Source organism: Apteryx rowi, unplaced genomic scaffold (genome assembly GCF_003343035.1).
Source record: "Apteryx rowi isolate R43461 unplaced genomic scaffold, aptRow1 scaffold_38, whole genome shotgun sequence".
Taxonomy (NCBI): domain Eukaryota; kingdom Metazoa; phylum Chordata; class Aves; order Apterygiformes; family Apterygidae; genus Apteryx; species Apteryx rowi.
The window spans coordinates 386,215-412,530 of record NW_020450307.1 but is presented as its reverse complement, the minus strand read 5'-3'; the positions used below and the strand labels follow the sequence as shown (position 1 = coordinate 412,530).

Sequence of the window (26,316 nt, the reverse complement as noted above, 5' to 3'; positions counted from 1 at the left end):
GACAAAATGGCGTCCGGAGGGTGCCGGAGCCTGAGGCTGCTCCGCGCCGTGTAGAGCCGGGCCGCGGGCGGCGGCGCCGCAGGTACGAGGGAGGCAGCGGAGCCCGCGGCGGAGGGAGGGACGGACGGACGGGGGCGGTGGGCAGAGCCGCCGCGGGGCCGCGGCGAGGGAGGAGGGCGGCGGCTGGCAGGGCAGGGCCGGGCCGGGCCGCGCCCGGGATCCTCCTTCGCGGAGGAGGAGCCGGCCCGGGGGAGAGGGGCCGCGGCGGGCCGGGGCCGGGTTCGGGGGGGGGGGGGGTGGCGGGGGGGGGGGGGGGGGGGGGGGGGGGGGGGGGGGGGGGGGGGGGGGGGGGGGGGGGGGGGGGGGGGGGGTTCGCCGTGGGAGGCGGGGGTGTGTGGTGGAGCCCCTCCGTGAGGAGCTGCTCCCTCCCGAGAGCTGCCGGCGGGTGTCCTCGCCTGCGGCGTCGCCTCGAGGTTGGCGCCGGTGTGCGGGGAACCGGCGGAAAAGCGCGGCAGCGCTCGGCGGGTGCCGCCGGTTCGGCCTCGCGAGGCGACGGCTCCGATCGTCGAAACGGTTCATAATCCCCTTCAAAAGTTTCGGCAGTTCGCAAGCCTTAAATCAAGCTTCAAATCGAGTCCGTGCCGAACTGGGTGAGAGGGGGGCGGGAGAAATTAATTCCCAAATGAGATTCCTTACTTTAAACACCCTTCTTAAAACATGCCGCTTAAACCAGAGGTTTCTTCCTAGTAGTGCAGTATCATGGGGAAGAACGTTTGTCCGTGAGTTGTGTGCTTTACTGGACACTGCTCCTTGCATATTTTTTGTCAAGGATTTACAAGCAGCTAGAGTTCATAAATTCATGCATGTTGAAACTTGAACATCTGTGCTGGACATGGGCTTTCCTTCATATTTCCTTCGATCTTTGTAGTTAGCATGGTCATCTTAATTCTTTCAGGTGCGAAATTGTATTATATGTTAGTCCCTTCTCATTTACTGTTTCATAAATTTTAGTGTTCTGTAACAAACCCAAATTTAGTCCTGTACATCATTATATTGGATGTACCTTTAAAATACATGTTTGAGTATCTTGCCTTCACACAATCCCTAGTGCACTAATTCTTCATATTTGGCAATCTTTCAGTGTGAACATAGTAATTCTCTAGCATTATCAATGGGCACAGTACGCTATAACGTCTTGGAAAAATACCTGTTTTAGTGTAGTGCTCTTAATCTTAGGTTTGCTCATTTCAACTTTAATCGGACTGTTATAAGGATTCTTTGAAGTATACATAGCCTTGATGAATATCAAGAGATTCTTGAAGAACTGATGAATATCAAGATGAACTTAAAGAACTTGATGAATATCAAGAGATTCTTAAAAAATTGTAATACGTTTGCATGCTAACAAATTCAACATGAAAAAGGCAGGCATGATCTTGATAATTAAACAAAACTCCCCAAATTAAAATATTTCTTTCACCTATATGTATTTTCTCTGATCATGCTCTAATCAGCAAAATTTCTTTTCTTCCTCTATGTAAAACATGCATATAGGCAAAAGGAGGGAAGCTCAATCTGTACTGTAAAAAGAAATGACTGAAACACTGTATTTTGTGTGCTAGTAAATCAGCAATGTACTTCCCCAGGGAGGTTTTAATTTAAAATTACTGTCATTGCAAGTAGAATTTAATTTAAAAAGTGTACTTATGTCTGAAGATTGGAATGGTATTTCTGTATATTTACAGTTTTTAGAGACTTATTTTCTCTTTCTTGACTAGTTACGGCTTGTTTTTGCAATGAGGAAGAAATGGTTTTCTAAAAAACTGTGTGCTAGGAAAACAGGTTTTATTTTAGTGTTGGGGATTTCTTAGTGTGGATACCTGTGTAAACCTTTTTAGGGTATATGTTTGGTTACATAGTAAGCAAAGGCTTCTTTTCTTTAATGGATAATAAACAGCAGGATTTAATTAGTGTCCAGAAATTGAGTGTCTCATTTATTTTTGCATTCCATCTTTCTCCATTTTTTTCTGGTAGTCTTGGGTAACTGAAAATATCTTTGTAATTAACTGCCCATAGACAGTGCTTGTTCTTTCTATCTTTCAAATACCTGTTTTTAATCTTTGGGGACTAACATGAATTTAAAAGATTCTTGCATGCTTTGTTTCACCTAATAAATTCAAAATTTGTGTATAGAATATTTCATTATTGAATTGCAAAAAAAAAAAAAAAGCCTGATACTAAAATTTTTTCATGTGCTGCAATTAAAAACCAAAACAAGGAAAAGACAATCCCCAAAGCCCTGTAATATCCCAGCTGAAACCACTGTTCGTTAGTTAAGTAGAATGTTGAGACTTTAAGTTTTGTTCCAGGTTTTGTCATGAACTTGTTTGTACTGGAGCAATGAGGTAATGTGTGTCTCATTTTCAGTTTCCAAAATAGAATTGATATTTTTGTCTTTTTTTTCCTTTCTCTGAATTGGCAGTAACGTTCTCTATGAAAGTGCTTTTTTGATTCTGGAATAAAAAAAAAAAATTTCACATATGGAGATGATAAATATTACTTACAAAGACAGAATATAGCCTGTTTAGTATAACCTAGAAGGTCCACTAAAATACCTTGTCGTATAGTTTTAAAAATCTGTAATGCTGCTTTTGTAATAAGCTATCTGCTTTTGTTTGCTTACTTCATTCCAGGTAAATTGTGTGTGTGTATATATATATTTTTTAAGGAACATTTAAAAATCCTTAAGTGTAGAAATCAGAGCAAGGTCAAATTTGTTTTTTAGTGTTTTGTTTTAGCATGAGTAGTGTTTCCTCCACTAAGAATGCTGCATACAGTCTCAAATAAATATAACTTGTTGCCTTTCTAAATGGACTTTTTTGACACTCCAAGAATATATGATGCAGTAAATCATCTTCCCCTTGTATTTGTTCTCCTATTGCTTTAATATCTTGTGAAACTACCTAGTAATTTTGTACTCATGGAATATAGTAGTAGATAATAGTTTGAAATAAATATGTCTTGGCAATGCTTTCTGGAAATTAATCTAACGAATTCAAAGGTTATTGTACTGGTGAGTGTGCTTCATGGAAAATGCTTGGTATTACAACCTTTAATTAAGGTCATCTTGAGAGGATCTTTAAGGTTTATTGTGATAGATTTTGTAAAGAGCTGGGAGGAAGCAATAACTGACTGTTCTGGTCTTTGGTAGATACAACTATATGTTGCTGTTGAACTTGGTGAAAAGGTCAGATAAAAGTATTTGTTACCTCTCTTTGGTGTAGCTGCTAATGTAACTTTTTGCAAGTACTAATACAGTTGTGGTCTGTGGCTAATGTAAAATAACAAGTTTAATGTGGTCATCCTCACTTTTTTAAACTTATACCACAATTCCTTGATTACAAATCAATGCAGTATCATTTTCTTTGAGTTTTTTTTGGGGAAATCTAATGGTAGACTTAATTGTATGTGTAGCTATTAAATCATTTTATCAGTGTATGAAGTTGAAGGCCTATTTGTTTGCTGTGAAAGGAGCAGATAAGTTGTTGGTAGTCATTGATCATATGGGGAACTAAGTCTTGCACAGCAGTTGCAGAATCTGATTCCTATTTTCTGTTTTTGTTGACCTTTGTGCACTGCAAGTTAAACAAATGTAGTATTACAAATACTTTGTCTTCTGTTCTTATGTTATTTTTCATTTAGGTATAAAGAAAGCTAGTGAATGTATTAAAAGTTTATCTACAGTCTTAATTGTTTTCAATTTTTTCCCCAGTGTGATTTATCTTTCTTTCCACACAATTGAGTTCATTGTTAACAAAATAGGTAACATGGAGGAAGGTAAAATGGAGAAATATTTTGAAATCATTTTTCAGTTAGAGAGCTCGTATGTGTAACTTAACTGCAGGCACAAAATTTTAAGATGAAATGTGTTTTACATTAATAGCTCTATAAAAACTCATGGCTTTGGTTTACTATACTTATTGTCTACTTGTATTTTATGACACACTGGCTCCTCTGGTAGCTTATAACTAAGAGTAGAGTGTAGTGCAGTCTGTTAGGAAATTCATCTAAACTATGTTGCGTATACACTTAAATATGGCAGTATATTAAGATTTGTCATCTTTTCGTCTGCTAGAAGTACCATCAAGCGGTTTGGATATAACCAGTTTGGTAAAAGTTGATTAAAAACATTAATTTCCCTTTATTAAACTTTTGAAAACACCAGGCTTATTTTTGGTTGGTTTTGAAAATTCTTTGAAAATACTCTTAATTCTAAACACAATGATTTTGAATTAGTATATGAAAAACAAGAGCTCTTTAATTTTACTGCACAGAGTAAAACAAAGTAGGAAATCTTAACATAAGTTTTTCACTGCTCTTTAAGTTTTAATAGTTTGTATTATTTCTTTGGCAATGAAAGTAAAAAAGCTCAGCTTAGAGGGAAAATATTTTCTGCTTGACAGAACTTTTCTTTTGCATTCACCCCATCAACCCATCACTTATATACTTATTGGTTGTCTCTGATACTTTCCATTTAGTGGCTGAGTAGTGATGCTGTTGTATATGTGCCTCTGTAAGTGTTTTAAATCCTTCTTGTTTGTCTTTATATATCTAGGGTTCTAGGTTAAATATCTTCCTTGTGCATTCAATGTTGAAAATCAGTTATACTTCAAGATTACAATGTCATTTACCATAATGTAATATACTTGCACTTCTCATAGTAGGTTTTCTAAATCACTTTCCAGAACCATGATAGAAAAAGGTTATATGAACAGTTCAACTGTCATCTTTGAGGGATGGATAATCTTCAGTGAGAGGGAGGAGAAAAGGTGGAAATAGACAGCTGGAGACAATATTAAACTCATGCTGCAGCCAGGAGAGTTCATCAGATTGAGCTCTAAAATCACGTTAATATAAAACTTTCTTGTTTGTTTTCTTTACATGAATAATTGTTTTTTGTTTTAAAGCAGAGTATAGAAAAAAGACATTTGTGTTACTAAACGTAAGTTGCTTTTCACACTAGGAAATGTGTTGATGCCTCTGTTGGTATCTGTATAATTTCATTTATAAATTGACTTTGTGCGGATATAGTCCAAATGGACAGTGAATAAAAGAATTGAATTTTTCTTTGTAATTCAGGCCGCATCTCAAGTACAAAAGTTCATAATGATTCTGACTTTTGCTTTGCATTTAATCCGCACTTCCATGTGCTAGGGCAACTTTCAGCAGATGACAGGCAGTCTATGGATCGTATTTCAGGAACCATTTGTCTAAAGCATTCAAGTAAAAATGTCTGAAGTAAAAATTTTATTTGTCAAGAGGGGAGAATGAGTTAAGGTATCAAGGGTGAGGGAAGTAAATGGTATGTGGAAGATGTCTGAGAAACAACTGTGTGCTAACACATAAGAAGTTTGGAGACAAAGGGACATTATTGTCATGGTAGGATTTAATAGAATCTTGGGAGTGGCTGTAAATAGTAATGAAAGCCCTTGAGCATTCTCTACTTGTTTGGTATTTTTTTGGTGTTGGCTCAGTGTTAGACAGAAAATTTTTGAAAATCAAATGCTCGGGATGTATCATCCCTAGAAACTGATTCAAATTTGTAGATGCCCTGAGGTAGGTTAGAAGGTTGTAATAGTACATCCCAAAAGGAAGAGTGGAGAGTGGGGACTCAATTACATGCATCTCGTTAAATTCAAAAGTGCACTTACGGTCTTTCATACTGCTTTGATACTAAATGCTAAAGTAGTCTGACTTTTAAAGTTTTCTAAAATTACTCAATGCCAAACAACCTAACTTGTCTTTAAAAAAAACAAATGAAACAATCCTAGTCAAGTACATTTCTGTTGCATCTTTGTTTAAAACTGAGACAAAAATTAATGGTAGATATCCCTCTTTAGATTATTCAAGTACATTTGAGCTATAATGACAAAATTATACCTTGGAGCAGATTTTGTATAAAGCAATACGCTGCTTTGTGAAAAATCCTTTTAAGAGGAGAAACTCTACAGGTCTGTATGTATACTTTCAATTCACTGTAAATTTTTAGGTAGGTACGTGTTACAATTGTCTGTTTTTCTTTTTAGGGCTCATGTAATCAAAGAAGTTTCTTTGTTGTGTGTATCTTTTCAGAACACAACAGGAATTCAAAATGAACCAGGTGAGTTTAAATGTAAGACTTTATCAAAATGCTTTACCTAGATGTTAGAACAGTTGATTCTTAATAGAAGTAAACCATCCACTAAAAATGCTGTTTAAAATCTTCAGTTCCATTAAATTCCATAATCCTCCTCTCCACATTGTGTTTGTGAAATTTATTTCATTTTCTGTGTGAATTCCCTTTAGTCACATGTAAAATATGGTGGCTGGCATCTTTTAGAAAAACACCTGTCCAGGAAATGTATTTTCTTCTAAGGCTTTTGATAATAATTCAGCTGCTTATGAGAATGAAAACTGAAGACTTCCCTCCCCATGCCCCACCGTTTTACCAATTCAAATGTGCAGTGAAGAGAATCTGTCATGGAAATTGATTCAACAGAAAGTTTCTCACTTTTCTAGAACCTAAACATTACTCTAGAATCAAGTTAAGACTTGGAAGATTCATTTCCTTTATGATGCAGTAATCTACTATATAGACACAAGAAAGATACCTTGAATATTCTAGAGGCTGTTAAAATCATGTACACCTGGCAATGATTACATTTGGTATTTCTCTATCCAAGTAAGAATAATAAATTTCTATCTATTGCACACAATATTATTAAAGATACAGAATGAGCCTTAATTTTTCTTATAAATGCTCTGCTTTCTGGAGGATGTAACAAAGTCCTTCTGGCAAGGGAATATGAACACAGGATATTAAACTGAAGGAATACCTTTTTTAAGTTGTTAAAAAAGCTGGCTATGAATAGAAGCTTCTTGTTTTCTTAGCCAAAAACAACCACAGTACACAGTGAAGTAAAATACTTTGTTGTACGCCTTTTTCATTGATGTCTGTTCCTGAGTGCTTTTATTGCCCTTAAGCACAAGACGTCATTTAGGAACAATATAATTGATCATCATTAGCATACAGTACAGTTAGCACTTTGCTGAAGTGCACTCTATCGCTACTGCTGTAGAAGAGTAAGTACAACTAGCTATGGTGTAGAATTGGTTGATGAGATAACTCCTGTTGCTTTTTTCCCTCTAATTTGAAGTGAAAAGTGGCCTTAAATATATACATGTATATTTAAAAATAATAATACGACCTATATCAGAGTCTTGAAATACATAGGTGTTGTGAAGTATGCATGTTAACGTTTGTATTAGCATGCTTTGAAGCATCAGTAGTCTGGTTTGTGATAGCTAGGATAAATAGTGTCACAGTTTATTTGTATATTGAGACTTCAAACCTTTTAACTTTTAAGGTTTGTTTTGAATGCACTCAAGGGAATAAAGCGAACAGCTTATTGCTCTATGCTAGAGTAGTAACTCTGCTCTACTGGTTGTTCTGATAAACTTTGAGCTCTGCTAAAATTCGGAAAGCTCTAGATTCTCATCTTTAGTAATTGTTATCAGTGGCTCTGTTTCCTTCCCATTTGTGTAGGTTTTTCTTTTTCTTTCCCCATCACTGATCTATTTCTAGAGTTAAGACTTCTCCACTGTGTGAAACTAAGTCTAAGTCTTCATCATTCTTGTTGGACCGCTAATATTTATGCAGTGTTGTGGTATGTGTCATCTTGCACTTAAATAATGAGATGACCCTGCCTTAAGGAATGATTACAATAGCTTTAAGTTTTTCTTGGCATCTCTGGCTTTCACATTTAGTTTCCAAGGTGTACAGAGCTTATATGGCTTTTTATTGTTCAGTTACCATTCATGTTAAGTGTGTATTTAGCATCAACCCTGTGGTGTTTTTTTCTTGCAGTGCCCTTGTCATTTCATTCACTGACAAGTTGTAGTGCCAGGTCTGTATAAGAAATGTCTTTGCCTCATGTCAAACATCTTTCAACTGTTGTCTTCTCATATTTCTTTCATTCTGCTTGTCTCTGCTTTTGGTGTGACTTCAGTGACCATGCAACTAATTGGGCATTTGTTAATTAGTTTATATGAAAAGATTGTTAGTTTTGTTGTTCACCCCATAGTATTCTTAAAGCAGTGAAGGAAAACCACTTCATAAATGCTTTGATATGGCCTCCACCTTGTAGTAAGGAGAAAAAGGGTTTTTTTTTAAAAAAAAAGCAGCTTTTATTGGAACTAATATTACTGGGTTTCTTGGAAAATTGCTGTCTCGGGAGAGATGGCTTGCATTGTCTTAGTATTTAAAAAAATCTTCCTTTGATATTTAAACTGCTTCATTAGAATAGTCTGAATAATTTATTTTAAAAAGCAAGCAAATATGGATTTTTTCATCAGTAACATCTGCTGTGTCTCAGACTGTATTAGATTGGGTAGGAAGAAGGTTGCAAGGTTACCTGGAAAATTGCATGGTTATTAAAAATGGTGGAGGCGTAAGTTAGCAAATTATGGCTATACTTGTTGTAACCCCCCTCCATTCCCTTCTGAATTTCTCACTTTTGTTCAAGATTTCAAATATTTGTAACATATCTTTAATCTTCAAGCACGCACACTAAAATTGCTGCCAAGAGGAGTGGCCAGATAAGGTTTTTGGACAAGCGGAGAACTTTCTGCCTCTGACTGACCTGTCTTGTGCTAGCTGACTGTTTGCGTCAGCAACCTTCCTTACTCTCTTCATCTCCATTTCACAGTGCAGCTACCCCTTCTAACCTCAGCTATGTCCTTCTCTCTTCTTGGCATCCTTTCGTTTATATTTTCATTTATATTAATAAAAACCTGTCTTCACCAAAACATGATACTAACTGAATGTTTGCCATTATCGCATTCATTTGGCATGATTTTTTTTGTCTTTTGCTCCAGTCTGTATCATCTCTAAACTCATTGTAGCAGGTACTGTTTCTACTCTGCTCTTAAATGTTGCTTGTAATATTGGAGTCTAACTTGTGATTGGTGTAATTTTATTGAAGGTGGTATACAAAACTGCTGGTAATTGCTAAATTATTACAAAATTGCAAAGTAAATGTGTTGAAAGGTGCTGTCAAAGTGACTGGACTCTAAATTCATGCAAACAAGAAAAAGTTTCAGTTAGGGTAGCCCTGCAGCCTTCAAATGATTTTTTTTTGTTGATTTTTTTTTTTAAGTCACTTCACCTTTGCAAGTTTGGTTGCTAACAGTGTGATATTTGTGATGAGCTTCAGAGTAACAGGTTTGAAAATAAAGGGAAATTCAGGTGCTCTTGTGTTCAAAATTGCAGTATTGGAGTGAGTGAAAAGTTAGGACTGTGTGAGTGAGTGAAAAATATTAGGACTTTATGTAAATGCATGATTTGACTGTAACACACTACCCTTATCAAGAGGTAAACTAATTTTTTTAACAGAAAAGCGAATTTAAATATGATTGTTCAATGTTGATGAAAGTGACTGAACTTGTAGTATCTCATTTGGTAGACAGACATTCCTTGGGGACAAATTCTGATCTGGAGAATCTTTTAAATAACTACATTTAAATTGCAAATAAAATGAGGTTGCACTGCTTTGACTGAACTAAATTGTTTATTTTATTGAATAGTATTTGGTTACTTATTAACATTTGTTTGAGGTGTGAAATGTATTGTGTTGTATGCAAGGCCATTTCCAGTTTTCTGGTACTTGTGAAATTGATATAGCAGGTTTTGAAAGGGTTGCAGTGCTGTGTTCTCTGAATGGGGTTGCTAATCTTTGATTTATGTAGGTAGATGAAAAATTAAGTTCTGATTGTCTGTTACTACATGAAGATAAACTTCTCAAATGACAACAGTTTTGGAATTTTTTAGGCTGAAGGGAGGTATGACTATTAAGGAATATGTCTGATGCATCCAAGTGTATGGTATAGTACAGTATATACTTCTGTCTAAATTGATTCTGATTTTATTTAATTTCATTTTTGCAAAAATGTGATGAATCAGATTTTGTGGGCTTGAGATTTTTAATTGCTTATCTAGTTATGGTTGTAAAGAATGCTTTTGTTAGATTGAAACTTAAATTACATTGTTCTGATAGCTGTTTTGCTCACTGTCTGCAATATCCCTCATCAGCCTATGTAAAATTTGTTAGTTAGAAACCACTGTGAAAAGTAAGGTTGGGGTTGTCCTAATGAAGCCATGGGGTAATGTACTGGAAAGATATTTAGGCTTCATAGTTCGGTATGCTGTGAAGACCAGGGTTTTTTGTTTGCTGAGACATGGCTTCTTGCATATCAGTTTAAGGCTAGCAGATGCCTGAAAATCAGTTGTCTTTCATCATTATTTTTCCTTTCTGATTTTTGGAAGAGCAAATTAAAACTTTCTTCTGTTTCAAATACACCTTCAGCTATTATAATTAAAGAATGAGATATATATTTCCCCCCCCCCCCCCCCCCAAGTCTCTTCACTTGTGTGGATGGGAAGGGATTTCTGGCATTCTGTGCCTTCCATAGTTTCCAATTTGGGGGTCTTTCTCCCCTACAAATAGCTCTCTAGGATTTGTCTGTGCAGCTGTTGAGGCTTACCAAGGCAGCAGTAGAATAACATTGCTGTGACTCTGGTTTTATCATTTTTCTCTCTGTTGCTGAAGAAAGCTGGGAGAAGCATAATAAGTATTCTGGTAACTTAAATTTACACTCAGCAAGTTGCATTCAGAAATGTAAAGGAGAATAATTGTCATATTCAGCATCCTCACAAAGAGTGGATGCTAAGTAGAAGAGGTTGCAAAGCTTTATCCATTTTTCTTTAGAGATAAAAATCTTAAATTTCATTGCATATGCAGATACAAATATATTTCCATTCAGCTTTCAGCATAACATACTTCATAAGTGCTCAATGAAAAATGCTTTGAGTGTTGTTCAGTATATGTAAACTACTATCACATCTCTGCTTTGTAGTTATATGTAACAGCTAGAATAATTTCCAGAAAGTTGATTTACTTGGACAGTTGGCTGAAATTATTGATCTGTTTAACACCAGCTGTCTTGACACCAGCTTCTTATTATGCTTCTTCAGAGTGTAAATAATCAGAAGTTACTGTTCGCACCACTATAACTTGCTCCTGACCAGAATGATCAAAGTTAGATGTCAAAAGACAGGTATTTATTTTTAGGCCTGTTGAACAGTGTTCAACATATGCCTAGTTTTCACCAGGCATTGCTCTTTTATAATGTGGACTGATTTTATGGGGAATTGTGCATGTTTAACTTTGAAATTCTAATCATTTTTATCAGGAACAAATGTTTTGTTAATTATAATTAGCTAATGAACAGCTAAGTACTTTATTCTTCTGACAAATGAGAGTGAGTAGTATTTGCTACTACATACTATATGAACAATAGTACAAATCCAGGCAGCCTGTGGAACCTGTTTCCTAAAAAATGACATTGAAACAATCACTTATTAAAACATTTGCAAATCATTTATTAGCTTTCTATTGCCTTTCTAGCTTTAATAGAAAAATAGATTGATCACCTTTTGTATTATTGCCTACTGGCTGAGGAGTCCAAATTGCTGATTTATTAGGGAATTATAATTAACGTTTACAATACTGAAGTACTAACTTTGAAGACATTATTTAAAACCCATTAATTTTTCTAAAAACTACCTTTTAGCTTAATCTATTTGTTGCAAAGCACAGCAGTAAACTTGACATGCAAATACTCTAATGTTGATCTTTGGAGTGATATGGCATGTTTATAGGTTGTAAATGGAGTAGTAGAAAGACAGTAATAGGCCCCAATAGCTTGTTTAGAATTTCTGCAGAGGTACCGCATATTTTGACATTTCAGAAGTTTTCTGAAAGCCCACTTCTTAGATGCATTCTTGCTGGCCTGATTCGTTGCCCATTGCTGGAATCAGTGTGCCTTCGTAACGTATTAAGCTTTGTTTTGTAGCCTGCAGTGCCCTTGGAGTAAAATGAATAGCCGGGTAAAGGGAAGGGAGGAAGAATGTGTCTGATTGCTTCTGCGTGCTGCACGCAGAGAGACCGTTTAGTTAAAGACTTGTTTGAATTTACTTGTTGTTACAGATGATAGTTAAGTTTGGGTCATGAGCTAGCTGCTGCAAAGTACATTTGAATAAGAACTTCTGCGTGTCAGCTACTCTACCATAACAGTCTGTATGAACGTTATTAGTCTCCAATAAATGCAAGGTGGTTTATCTCTGTGCCCCTGGCCTTTAGTGTTGGGTAGTACAGAGTATGTTCATGTATGTTCCTGGCAGGGTAGAGGATGAATCCCAGGTTCACATGCTAGTATACATTGTAGTCGTTCATTTACAGCAGTATCCTCTATTCAGCAGATGAAATAAATGACGACTTTGTGAACTATATGTACTTCAGAACTGTGTGTACGGTTTTTTCCTTGATCTTTCTCACGAGAGATATTTTCAAGTAAAGGCAGTGCTACTGAATTCTCAGTACAGCAGAGAAACTGCAGGATTGGTGCAATACCAGGAACTCTTTTAGGTTCTTTCTTGAGACTGATTAGATTTTTCTTTGGGTATCCCTGGAGGTAATCACTTGAAAAGAGGGGAAAAAATAAATTGCTAATATATGTGAAATTATGCTCAGTGTGGCTGAGCGTAGCTGATATTCTGGCTTTGCGCTGTGTTTCCAAGATCATCACTTGGTGTTCCTGGGCAAGTTAGTCCTGTTACTGAAACTTTGCTTCGTTCTTTCCTTTATGCATAGAGGCATACACACTTGTTTAGTTTGGAACTTTTCTGTGTAAGTTTAGGAAATGATTGACAAAATTAAATTGGAAGGCTGTACAAGCAGGACTTGACCCTCAGACTGTAAGTGCTCTGGAGCTGGAGTTACCCTTTGTTTTGAAACTTCAATATCTCCGAATACTTTAAGGTGAAATACCGGTTAGCTTTCATTATGAACAAAATATCAAACTAGTGTGTACCCAGGAAAATTGCAAAACATCTCAGGTTTCACTTAATTGAGGGAGTCTTTAAAAATGTGTAGAAAATGGCAAATACCTAGAATTGTGAGTGCTGAATACAAATAAATATTTTTAGAAGTTTTACACTTTTAGGCTTTAATTTCCTGAATTCTATTTCTCTGTTAATGGAGATTTTAATAGTTAAAGATTTTTCCTTGAAATTGGTCACAGGTACCATGACTTCTTATGGACAGATATTTATGTTCAGTCAAACAAAGTTTGATAGAACATGTTTCTCTAGTCATCCTTTTCATTAATCCTGTCAATTATGATAGAGAGAAGCTGCATGCCGCAGATCTGAAATGGATCCAAACAAGCCTATTTAAAATTACCTGTATTAGGGAAAAGTGATTCTACTAACCTTTACTGAAGTCCTCTTGCTGAGGGTCATAATGGTAGGATTGCTGGCTCTAGCGGACTTTTGATCCACATTTGTTCTATATTTTAAAGTAAAATTTGCTGAAGATTAGTCTCTAGGTGTAAAAAACCTAGCCTCTAGGTAATATAAAGCAGCTGCTAATATTTCAGTGCACTGTACTTTTATTATACCTCTACTTTAGGAACTTTTACAGCTTTATCCTCTGTAGGAAATCCAGGATTTAGGAAATTTGTCAATAGAATGGCTATGAAATGTTCTGTGTTCTGTTTTGCTGCATACCATTTTAATCAAATAAATGTGTTTTAGCACCATAGTTTATTTGCCTCCAGTTATTTTAAATTCCAGTAATATGCTTCAACTGTATGATAAGGACAAATGATGTGTCTGTCCTGAAACATCTCTAACAGCTTTTTTCATTTTTTGACTATTCAGAGTTCAAAAAGTATGCAGCTAATGAAGGCTTCTACAAAAGCATCATATTGCTCTTAAATGTACTAGTCTGTCAAAAGCAATCGGCAACATCCTCTAGCAGAAAAGATTGTATTTAAGATATACCCTACTGCTGAAACCTAAAATAATGAAAAAACCTTTTTTGTGGTTAACATTGAGAAAAGGCTAAGTCTGAATGTTATTCACAGCCCTCTGCATTGTTAGAGGCAAAATTCGTCTACCTCCTTAACAGTTTTTTAATTAAGACTTTCCAGACATGTTATGTAAGAGCTGATGTGTTCATCCTACATGTTTCTTTAAAAAATCTGAGTTGTCTAATTTAAAAAGAGTTTGGAAATAGTTTATTTACTCATAATAATTCTAATGCTTCAACAGAATGTTTAAGGAACTTGAAATTTCATGGTGGTAACAGCTCTTAGATGCTAAAATGCTTTCTGAGGCAATGTTTCTGTGAATTCTTATGTGATACTTTTTGAAGAAAGACTAAGTATAAGACTATGCAGATAGACTTGATTATTTTACAATATATTTTATCTGAAATTTGGAGGAACTTTGCTAAATCAAATAGTGCAAAGAAATAGTTTGCATTTCAGCGTAATGTAGCATGTAACAAAGCTATTACTTACGTAAAATCTAGTAAAGCGTAGTTTTTCTTGACATAGCTGTTTGAAAAAATAGTGCAATCTAAAATACCTCGTCTGTAGTTCTGTTCCAGGGATGAATTTTAGTGTACCATATTAATGAGTAGCACATGTCTCAGACTTAATGCTGAGCCTGAACCCATATGAAAACCATATTCTGAAAAATGAACTTATTCAAGTAAATTTAATATTATAGATATTTTCAAAGGTCTAAAAACAGTCCTTCACTCCTTCCATCTGCAGGTATAGTATAGTGATGTTGGCAGGTAGGTCGTTTAGGCAGGAGAGTTTGAATACTTTCAGCTTTATTCTCTGAACAACTCAAATGGAAGTTTTGGGGTAGATTTTAAGGAGAAGTCAAGGGAAATGAATGAAATGGCAAATGGCCTGTGAGATGTATGAAAACCCCTTCAGTTAAATTTACTTGCCATATACTGTTTGTAGTCAAAATGTACGCATTAACTAAAGCAGAATAGTTGCAAAAACTTCAGATATTGGTGTTTTACATGTACCTGAAAGACCTTTATGTATGTGGTATTAGAACTCTGCATTAAAGCATTAGCAGCTATTAATGAAAATAATAGTGAAAACTTTAATGTTCTGATAAAAAAGAGGCTTCTACATTAGAATATTGATGGAGGGAACCCTAGCTGAAATGACAATTTGGAAATTTTACTTCCAAGTCAAGTTTTTGTTGCTTCTGTGAGTGGATCATCTGTTTTGTTGTCTTTGCTAATAGTCATGGTCCTTCTGTTTTTTTTTTTTACTTGTAGAACACAACTGAATCTACTGGCAGTGTGGAGACCTTAGCTGATGTACCTGAGCATGTGCTTCGAGGGCTTCCTGAGGATGTGAAGCTCTTCCCATCTGCTGTCGACAAGACAAGGCTTGGTGAGTGCTACAACTGTGAAAGAGAATGGAGATTTTTACACTAGCTCGCACAAATTACAGTTGCTGTGAAAATATGATGCCTCCTTCTGCTGGGTAGCCATGAATTTCTGGTACATTAATCTGAAATTATTTATGTTGGAAAGAGTGGTCTGCTTCTGTCTCAGTTTCTCCCAGAGCCCAAGCTCATGTTCCCAGAACATCAGGATCTGAGTCAAAGGTAGGCCAGGATGCAGATAGATTAGGTTATGAAAATACCGGTATGTTTCTTTGCTGATTCACTTGCACTTGCAGCACTTTCACCTTTTCTAGTTTTGTTTTTTTTACAGCCATCTTACTGTTGTCCCTCTTCAGAATTCCGCATCTCCTTGCCTAATCAGTATTAAAAAGCTTAATTTATAAGGACAGCTTCAGTGCAGACTTGAAAGCTGCTATATGGGGCAAAGTATTGTTTCTGTAATGTAGGCAAGAATGCTTAGCTTTTTTTAATGGAGTTTGACTCAGAATTTTGATGGAAATTAGAATTATGGGTTTTGGTAGTTTATGTTAAGCTAGGAGTTTGATGAATAAGCCTGACTATAAATGCATTACTATTAGTAACAGGTTATAAACTCTTTGGAGCAAGGTTAATCTTTTCTAGTATGAACCTGATCTGATATGGTCTGAATGGGAATGTTATATCTGAATGAAGTCAGGTATGAGGAGTAAACATTCTAGAAAATTTTTACTACTTACAGTGTTTTTATAACTCTGAAAGCTAGATACCTTCAGAATATTTTTTCACCTTCACAAAGTCAGTGTTAAAGTAGCTGAAATCAAGTGTTTTCTTTATAGACCTGTAACATGCCTGCAGGAAATTCATTGGCTGTTTTCCACAGATTTGACATAAATATTGGAGAAATCTGTTTTTAGTCGTCTTGTTATAACAAGTGAAATGTAGTTGTCCAGATTTTCAGTTCATTTAAATCTTGTCGATAAACTTACAGGCAGGTACACATTTTCACCAAAATTGTGTGGTTTCCTTCTAATGTAGTATTAATTAGCTTCACAGCTTCTGTGGGGGCTTTGTTTGCCTGGCATTGTTTCGGAGCGAGCAAGTAGGTTTTTTTGTTTTAATAACGTGTTCACTCAGTAAAGCAGCTGAAATCTGGGACTTTACACTGTAAAACCTGTACAGATAACTCTTTCATGGTATTTTGAGTATCACTTGAGGTACAGGAGAAATCAGAGGTCATTTTTTGTCTTCCGACCTACAATAGCCTGTGAACAAAGAACAAAACCAGAGAAATGCTTAAACCTTTTACAATTGGAGTGAGGTGTGGGGAGTAAAGAGATGTTTTTGTGAATTCACTTTAGTAAACTTCAATTTACTTGTTGTGATTTTAATATTACAGAATGCTTCCCAGTCTGAGGCAGACACATATTTAATGATTTTAGGAAATCTGAATTGTGTAGAATATTTGCTTGAAATCAGGTAGATTCATTATAATTACTGATATGTATTTTTTCAGGTGTCTGGGCAACAAAATCAATTTTAAAAGGCAAGAAGTTTGGTCCATTTGTTGGTGACAAGAAGAAAAGATCTCAAGTTAAGAGCAATGTGTACATGTGGGAGGTAAGAAAAACCTTTTAAATGGAAAAAGTATCAGTCTATTTTGTTTGCTTCTTAATTTTTCTAGAGACTCTAGGTGTAGATGTTATACAGAATTATCACCATCTATCTATCGTTTCCCCTACAAATGTGTTTTTAGACAAGTAGTTTTAGAGTAATACTAGAGTAGTTAGAGTAGTTTTTTAATTTTTAGGGTTGCTTTTGTGCTTGAAGGCTTTTATAAAAGTTCTCAACTGTTGCAGTATTTGTGTTCCTCTGCAGTCTTCAACAGTAGGAGAAATTCTTGTATTTGGGCTTGCCTTAAAGGGAATACCTACTGTTTGGATAGCTGAAAAGCTCTTTGAGCTCCACTGATAGTCATAAGACTTATGTCTTATGACTGTGAATTGCAAAATTTAGATGTCTTAATCTGGAGTTGAATCCCATCCACAGTGTCTTTAAATAAGACAGTTCATAACTAACTCCCAAAGACTTCAGTCTTTAAGGCATACAGAGCCAGTGGCTTTAAAAAGTAAATAGCCAAGGAGGAGGATGGGGAGGAACTGATACTTTCTAGTTTACAAATTTTTAGGATGAAGATATTGATAGCAGTCATCCTTTTTGGCCACTAGCTTGCTAAAATAAAACTGCATGAAACACTGGATACACGTACAAAACTTAACATTAATCCCTATCAGAGAAATGGATCTAGAACAGTTTCCCATAAATGCAAATTCACCATCAGTAAAATAAGAAAGTGTTCAAGTAGAATGTTTTTTGTTGAGCTACTGCTTTCAGAAACTCCACTATATGTATAAAATATCTCTAATTTTTATCTGGTAAAAGAACAGTGAGTGAGATGAAATCAGTCCTGTAAATTATTGACCTTGCATTTCTCAGTGCTGGATAATGAGTGTTCTCACCGGATGTCTTAATATTCTTGAAATTTGTGTTGAAAAACTATAGTCACAGACATCCTGTTACAAAGTTTCAAAGTTTGCAAGGCAGGGAATGAGGAGGGTCCTTTACTGGATTTCAAAGTAGTTGCTTGTTGCTTTAATACTGGTTTTGGAATTAAAAAAAAAGTCAGCTAAAATGAGACTGCAACAGTTGGCTCCATATGCTGATATCTGAAACCACTCCAGCAGCTTAACTGTTAGAAAATGTAATTTGTAAAAGGATGGTAGTGTTTGGAAGTAGTCCTGTATGAGGACCTTTCTCTCAAAGGAAACAGCCTTTTTGCCAAGAATCCCACTTGTTTTTTTTGTTGTTTTAGTGAAGTTAATCTGAAGAAAAATTGGGGCTCCTGGGAACCAATTGGAGATGCTAGCTTAAAGTTAAAAATTTCAAGCTGTCATGCTACATGACTGTTTTAAATCAGATGGGTTTTGTGTGCCAATATCTGCTTGCTGTAGCTGAGGAAAGAAATATATAAATTGAACATATTTTCCTTTTCTGTCAGAGAAAAGCCACTGACAGGAAAATGATGGCAAGTGATTGAAAACTGTGAGGGAAATGCCACCTGCTGATGAGTTCAGAATGAATGGCACAACTGCACTGAAGGATCTTGATCCTGGTTTACAGGAATCATTTAAAGTCACAATATTATACAGAGGAGTTAAAACTATTTCCTTTCCCACAGTGCGCAAGCTCTTTAAACAAAACTCAGTAAATGAGAAGCTTTGACTGAAAAGTAATCAGGTATTATGTTTTGCCATATGTCTCATGTTTACTAACTCTTCCACAGCGTTGTTTAGCTGTTCTTTTCTTCCATTTTAACCAAAGGGATTCCTTTTACAATCTTGGTCGGTGAAGCTGTTTACTTTCTCATATTGCAAGGGTTGGGTGTGCTGATGAGCATTCTTTCAAAAGTCAGCTGATGAAATCCATGCTGGAACAGAATAAGTAAGGGAGATGTTTCCTTTTTGTTTGTTACTTGGAAGGAGACAAGATTTTGGCATGTCTATTGAAACATTTTATAAAATTCTCAATTGATAAAATTCTGTTTTATTAAATCAGCAGGATATCAGCACAAAAGAAATGAACTTTACTAAATGGTTCTTATTTTTAAGCTACTGTAGAAGAGTACTTAAAATGAAAACATGTAAAACCTTTGGAAAAGACTTAGAATTATTTGTAAACTATGAGAAAAAATAAAATTGTAACATTGTGTAACAATGGGAAAGTTATGGTGAGGTCTGAATTTTAGTTTTTCTTTTATCTATGCTGGTGCTAAGCAAACATTGCAGGAGATGATGAGCTAGGGAGGCTGGGCTTTGCAAAGAGATTTCTTACCGATAGATGCTGATATTTATAGACTTAACCAAAAGGAAAAAGCACATAATTTAATCAAATTACACATATTTTTCCAGTGTTGTTTTTTGAAATTCTGTGAGCTGCCCAATACTTCTGAGGCACTGTGTACCTGTCAGTATGCCTGTGTCCTGAGACAAAGAAAATATTTTTAAATAACGGAAGAATGATAGCTCCAATTGCTGAACAGTGGTGTGTTCTTTGGTTTGGCAGATATATAGCAGCATCCACTGAAAGCTTTTCTTATAGGCATCTAGCTTAGATTATAACGAAATGTGGGAGATGTATAGCGCATCTTGAAAGAGAAGCAGAATTGCAAGTCAGCTGAAAATACTGAAGACTTGTCAGTAACTTTGTTCTATTGCAAGCTGTCTTGAAATGTAAAATGAGCAGTTTCAAAACATTTTTCCATAAATGGAAATGAAAGAATTTACAGAGCATCTTGGACTGTACAGAAGTTTATAGATGGGTCAAATTTTTTTCAAAGTGATCACACAACTTCTGAATGGTTAAGATGCTCTTTAATCCCCTGAAGCAAGATTAAATGTATATTATGCTTTCCCTTATCTTTCCAAATAAAGCAAATACTGCTAACTTTTATTTACTCTTCCCAACTCATCAGATAGTAAAATTAAACATATAACCACAACAGAAGTTTAAATCAGGCCTTTACTAAATACAAATGTTAAAGAATCATTTTCTGTTTTCCAAACTAAAAACAAAGCATAGAATATTAAGTAATTTGACTTTTGAGCTAAAAATCTTCAGACAGAAGGGTTTGCAGGCCAAAAAGTTCTTCATTTTTTTCTGATTATATCAGTTTCTCTAAAAAGACAACAGAAGAGCAACCCCCCCCAACCAACCTGTGTCTCAGCTTGTAGTCTTTGCCTCATTTCTTTCCTTAGATGATAACTACTACTATATAGCTTTAAAATGTGTTCTGTGTTTAGTGCATTTACACTTCAACATTAATATAGTTGTCCATTTGCTTGGGATAAATGTCATTTTTCTTTCTTAGGTATATTATCCAAACCTGGGATGGATGTGTGTTGATGCGACTGATCCCAAGAAAGGGAACTGGCTACGGTATATAAACTGGGCTCGTTCAGGGAAGGAGCAAAATCTGTTTCCTCTGGAGATCAACAGGACCATTTACTACAAAAGCTTAAAGGTATCGATGTCTATGAAGAATCAGTTATTAGTTTTTAAATACCTTTTATTCCCCTTTATTCAAATCCCTTTTTTATCATTTGTATTAAATTGATTTTGAAGCATTTTATGAAATACAATTAAAATACTGCAAATGCATAGTTTCATTGGTCTAAATTCTTCCCTGTCAATGCAGTTGACATTACAAGGTACTTTTAAAAATAAGAATATGAAGATTCCATCTTTTTTTGTTTGCTGATGATTTGATGTAGCATAACTGTTGATAAAAATGGGAATGAAAAGCTGTAGCAGATCACTTAAATGTTTTTAAGTTCCTGTAGATACCGAAGGCACTTTAAACTGAGGATCTGTTTGAGATTTTTTTCAGAAATCAGTTGTTTTTATGGTGTTTGCATCATACAAAGATTGGTTGCCAAGACACTCTTACAGGGAGTTTCATGAAACACTTTCCTAATTTTATTCACCTTCAGCTTTGTTTAGGGAGTGAGGGGGAAATAAAGGGTGTAATTTGTGGGGAATTTTATCTCCTATATCAAGGGAAAAAATGGTTAGATTGTAAGTAATGGTGAAGTATGTTAGTGTTAGAATATTGTAGCTATTACAATTACTTGAATCTTTGCTCAGGAACTGTGAATCTACTAGCAGTGGGTATACATTGCTCAACTTTTTTTTTTTTAAATGAAGTTTTTTTGGGGGTATATAAAGTCTTGCTTTTAGTCTATGCCTGTTTCTTGTATTTCCTTGTAAGGTCTACAACATTTATAGATAACAAAAAGTAAGTTATGCAGTTTTGAAGTTCATAGGGCAACATGACTACATGTAAAACTCTTATATGGTGCTACTGAATTTTAGGTCACTTAAACTAGATGGGAAAAAAAACTCTAAATATTTTCTGAATTTTCCAATAGCTTTGAGATAGCATTCAAGTAGAGATTCCCTGTTGCCAGCCAGACTAGTGATGTCTCTTTTAGTGTTTATTCAGTGAGGGCAGGCTCTCAGTGTGAATCCATAGCTAGCTTTGTTTTCTTAGACATTTTATCCTGGGTTACCTCCTTCCTTGCCCACAGTCACAGTAATTCATTAATGGAAGTGTACTTTCACTGTGCTTTTGGAGCTACTGTGAAATTGTAAATTCCTCTTTTATTGAATCTTTTCTGCAATGGTTTTAGTCCTGATAAGCGAAGACAGGCATTCACATTTCAAATTTGTTTTCTCATGGAGAATATCCCACTTTGGAAACTCATTGTACTGCCAAAAGAGGCTGAGCGATGCTGACAAAATAACACACCTTGCTTCAGTATCCAAAGTGTCTTTTGTTCCCTATCTTCTTGACTATCTTCTCCTTTTGTGACCTGATGAATTTTATCCTAGTAAGTCTTGCCAACAAGATCATGCTGTCAAGCAACTCTTTCTGAAGCGTGCTGGAGCAGCCAATAAGGACCAGTTTTATTGGTTTCAAAATCTGTCTGGGGCTTGTTGCAGTGTGGTGAGATTTTGAGTTTTTGTCTGGGATGTGAATGGGGTTCTTCAAAGAGCAGTGTTGAGTTCAGTGGGGTTTATTTGCCCCTGCAGCAACCACTTGGATGTTTGCACTGTGCTTTTCCCTGTGTGCTCTTGGATTATTAGCTTCAATTTAGTGTTAGCAGTACCAGTCCCAGGCTAGCTTCTAGAAACTCGTGTTGGTGTCTGCACTGCATGCTAGTCGGAGGGAGTGTTACATCAGAAACAGCGTTGGCTCTGCACGTAGGCTTGCTGCTGTGCCTGACGTACTAAGCCTCTTAAAGGCTTAGTGCAGAAGCAGCAGCTCTGGATAGTTTGGGGTCTGGCACAAAGCGGGAGCTCCTGGACCTGAGCTGACGTAGGTAGAACCACTGAGTTGTTTGTGCCCTGGGTTCTTTGTTCCAGGAATGCAATGCAGACAAACCTGAAGTAGCTCTGTAGGAGCCGGGCTGAGATCTTGTGTTAGTAATTCCAGCTTCATGCTGCTCAGAAGAGACCAAACTTGCTTGTCACTACATCTGTGACACAGCTGCCACGGTGGATAATTTGAGAGGTGGTGGTACAACCCTGAGCTGCTTCACTATGCAACGATGAGGTTATAATGTAAAGTTAAACTTTGCCCCATATTGGGAAAGTCATGAATTTCTAGTAAAGAATGTTAGTTTACCAGAAGTGCATGCCTAGATTCTCAATAATTTTTTTAAACTATCTATTTCAATATATTTTACTCTTCTTTCACCTTTTGGAAGTGTTATTTAAGGAGAATTCTGATCTTGCTAGTCTGTCATGATTTTTAAAATGACAGTTCTACATGAAGTTAAACAGTCTTCACAATCATTAAATTTTCAGCATTGAGTCAGCATACTATAGGTCAAGATTTAGAAGGTCACATCTCAGGTTAATTGAGCAAATGGACAATTCTTGTAGTTTAATAGGAGTATTTTTAATTCAACATTGTTTAATGTCCCTTGTCCATTCCATGGATATAAAAACCAAAGGAGAGCATTAAGAAAGCTTGTTTTAATTATTTGAAGTGGCAACAAATTTGTAGTAACCAGATTTCTTAAATAGTGTGGAGCAACTTGCAAATAGAGCTGCAAGAGACTGACAGCATAGGACAAAGTATAATATAGGAGATCTCAAATTTGTGGTCTCAAGGGCAAGTTACTACATTAAAGCATTTAAATATCTTGTCCATTGTATCATTTCTCACTATCCAATAATTTAGAAACTGCAGAGAAGATTCATACCTGGAAAAAATGTTGTGCCATTTTCTGTTTTACAAAGTACTTATACTTGTATGTCTCTCTAATTTAAATGCTTATTTCTGTCTCGCCTTCTGTGCCAAGGATGACTTAGTTCTTATATGGCCCATATCTGCCGTAGATTAACATCACTCTTTACTGACCACTGAGACTAAAAAAAGCATTTAATAAGTAACAGTGTACATACTCGTGTTCTGTGATAAAACATTCCTGCAAGTAGTTAATGGATGTAGGCACATAAACATAATTTTGTCTTGCATAGACTGTAGATTAGGTAGGGTAGATGTTTTGCCCTAACTTTTAATGGCATGTAAAAGCTGTTCTGTAAATGCTATCAGATAGTTGAAATGCGCTCTGCTGTAGATTGACCAGTCTTGCAGTTAACGTAGGTTTAGGAATATTTTAGATGTCCTTCTCCTGCATATAATATGTTATGGTGCATGTGCTGCCCTTTCAAAACAGTTTTAACTTTACAAATGCAGGTACACATGGTTCTTTCCTGATCTTTATCATAGTTGATAAATTTAGAGGAGTTCTATTTGGTGATACCCAAACAAAAAAGTTCTTACTTGCCCCCAAAAGAGAATTTGATGGTAGCTTGTATGTCATTTTGCTCTACTTTACCTGGTGCCATTTAAAATGCTGTCATAGCTATTAATTTTTTCCCAAGTTTTTCTTAAGCTTTTTCTGCATTTGTAATTTGTAAGTTAAATAAGCTGATTTCCAAGCTGCATTGCTAAGATAAGCAAAGTCTGAATTTGCTTGGTGTAAAAGAACCTCAAAAGTGCACGGAGCTTTCATTTCCCTCTTCTGCTGTAAATGAATAGTAAAATTCCATGTTGGGGACTTCTAATGAGGTCTAGATAGAATTTTTAAGTAAGCACAAACAAATACAGTTCTCTTCCATCTTCTCTTCCTCTTTACTGAAGGACTAAGGATCTTTGTAGGCTGCTTTGCATATACTTTCCCCAGTATACATATGAGATTTGTGATATTTCATTGAAACAGCTTAAACTCATTATGGGGTTTCAGAAGTTCTTCCTGCCTCTCCAAATGAAATGAGCTACTTTAATAGTGTTGTTCTGCACATAGTACTGCTCTTAATGCTTTTTCTTCAAGAATTACAAGTTATAATAATAAATTGCAGTGAAAACTCGGTTTCAAAGTCTTCTAAATCAGCTTGACTGTGAGACTGTTGATTTTTAAGGTGAAATTAATTAGATAATTGAAGAAGGTTTTGTCAAACAGGTTTATAATAACTAATAATATGTAACAATAACTCGTTACATGGGAATGCAATGTTAATCAACCAATAGAATAGGTATGGCAAAATACACACAAGTTCTACCACATCAGTCCACAAACTGTCCACTGTGGTCACATTTGGGGGGAAGTGAGCCACATCCATGTGCAGAAGTGCAGTATTATAGTGAAAGACAGCATCTGTGGTGAATAATATATACTGTTATAAGGTCGGACAGGTAAATGTATGTCTCAGTCTCTACAGCATGTTGCAATGTTTGTATATGTACAATGAATAGCATTATCCAATCGATGTTACTTCTGAAAAGAAAACAAATTTCAAAACTGCTTCAAAGGAAACCTTTTGAAAAGAAAATCTCCAGATTGAAGAAATGTCACAGTTAAAGCATAATGCACAAAAAAGCATGTGACAGTTACAATTTTAGCCCAGTGGGCCTGTCCACGATTCACCCCCTTTTTTTTTTTTTTTTAACTAAACTATCCTGACCTACCACTAGTGCGCGAACAATCCACAGATACTGGCTTTGAGGAAGCCGGTTACTGGAGGTGCTGTTAGAGGGTGTTGTCAGTAAGAGGACCATGTATTCTGTAGCATCAGAGTAGCTGTACGAGTGGCATTTCATCAGCGTAGTCCTCTTCTCGCTAGTATTGCTACCGAGGGAGCTGTTTTAATTGCCTGATTTTGGAGCTTTTACTTCATTGCACCTTAGAAGTACTAGGTTGGAGACCTTCATTTAGATTCGAGAGTAGTTGCTCCAAAACTAAATTCACCAAACTGAATATTAGTCCCAGACATGAAGCTAACAAACTAGATGCTCATTATCGTTGTGTGGTTGCACTGCCTTTTTATGCCAGCTCTTCCTTGGAGTTTATGTACTGGTAAGTTGTTTGCATCGGGCAACTTCTCTTCATTCCTCACTGCTAAACAGCTGCAAAATGGGATCATGCAAATATTGTTACCACTATTTATCCATCAGGCATCCAGAACTGTAAAGGAAGCCAAAGAGTAGGTTTTGCTTATGTTAAAACTTAAACATTTAACATAGCTGTTGGGATCTTGTGTCTCTTGTTGTTCCAGTGTCAGAGGGTATAAAGATAACTATCACCTTTGTCAAGTGCTGAGAGACCTACAAGAAAAATGTTTCATAAGGAACAGATATTGCTATCATTTCATATGGAAAAGTTCCCTTTGGCTTCAGACTTGAAATATAAGTCTTAGGATACCCTTTGCTCTCATGTAATGACTTTGACTTTAAAAATAGTATCTTATTTCCAGTACCCCAATGTTCTTTAACCCTGGGGAAAAAGGGGTGGTGCAGTTAAGCCAGGGGAAGGCATATAAGTTTGGGGATTTTTTTGTCTTTGGAGAGAATTGTTCAGGGAATGGAGAAAAAATTGAAATTTAAAAAGTAGATCAACTGCATCTTAGCCTACAGAGTTGGAGACGACCTAGTGTATGATTCTGAAACTGTTTTAAGGAGCACGTGAAAAAAATGGAGAAACTGTTTGGCATCGATCAGGTTGGTGGCGGCAGTGCTGGGCGTCAGCGATCACCGCGGTGCTGCCTGCTCGGCGGCCTTTTCTTTGAGTTTTTGCATTGGGTAAGAAAAAAAAGTGTGGAATGGCAGACAAGCCTGTCGTTACTGTGCTTAATTAAGTGGATCTGCTGAAGCGTACAGTGATTATCGTCATCGCAGTGCCTTTGCTGACCGTTGGTCTTTTCCTGCGCTGGCACCTTCGGGTTTTGCCCCAGCTTTGGCGCAGATGGGTGTTTTGGGCAGAAAGGCGGCATCGGGCCGGGGCTCGGCGCTGCGCGCGGCGGCGCGGCCCTCCGGCCGGCAGGGGGCG

The 26,316-nt window shown here is 36.4% G+C and overlaps 1 protein-coding gene across 3 annotated transcripts; it reads left to right on the top strand.

The window, feature by feature from the left end:
* Positions 1-20,578, top strand: LOC112970041 (PR domain zinc finger protein 2-like). 3 transcript variants are annotated; one of them, XM_026073994.1, is made up of 6 exons: positions 1-82; positions 6,087-6,160; positions 15,252-15,369; positions 16,878-16,981; positions 18,600-18,658; positions 20,289-20,374. In XM_026073994.1, exons 2-5 carry the CDS (start codon positions 6,152-6,154, stop codon positions 18,627-18,629), a joined length of 261 nt encoding a protein of 86 aa, XP_025929779.1. In that variant the 5' UTR covers positions 1-82; positions 6,087-6,151; the 3' UTR covers positions 18,630-18,658; positions 20,289-20,374. The 3 variants fall into 3 exon arrangements, with proteins under 3 accessions (XP_025929779.1, XP_025929777.1, XP_025929778.1); XM_026073992.1 differs by lacking the exon at positions 18,600-18,658 and having other exon boundaries at positions 20,289-20,578; XM_026073993.1 differs by lacking the exons at positions 18,600-18,658; positions 20,289-20,374 and adding an exon at positions 18,420-18,593.
* Positions 20,579-26,316: the final 5,738 nt, after the last annotated feature.

What these genes read in the sequence shown, in the direction of transcription:
- LOC112970041 (XM_026073992.1), top strand. An exon ending in TGTCGACAAGACAAGGCTTG is followed by an intron (nt 15,370 to 16,877) that starts GTGAGTGCTACA and finishes GTATTTTTTCAG; the next exon opens with GTGTCTGGGCAACAAAATCA. An exon ending in GCAATGTGTACATGTGGGAG is followed by an intron (nt 16,982 to 20,288) that starts GTAAGAAAAACC and finishes TTTCTTTCTTAG; the next exon opens with GTATATTATCCAAACCTGGG.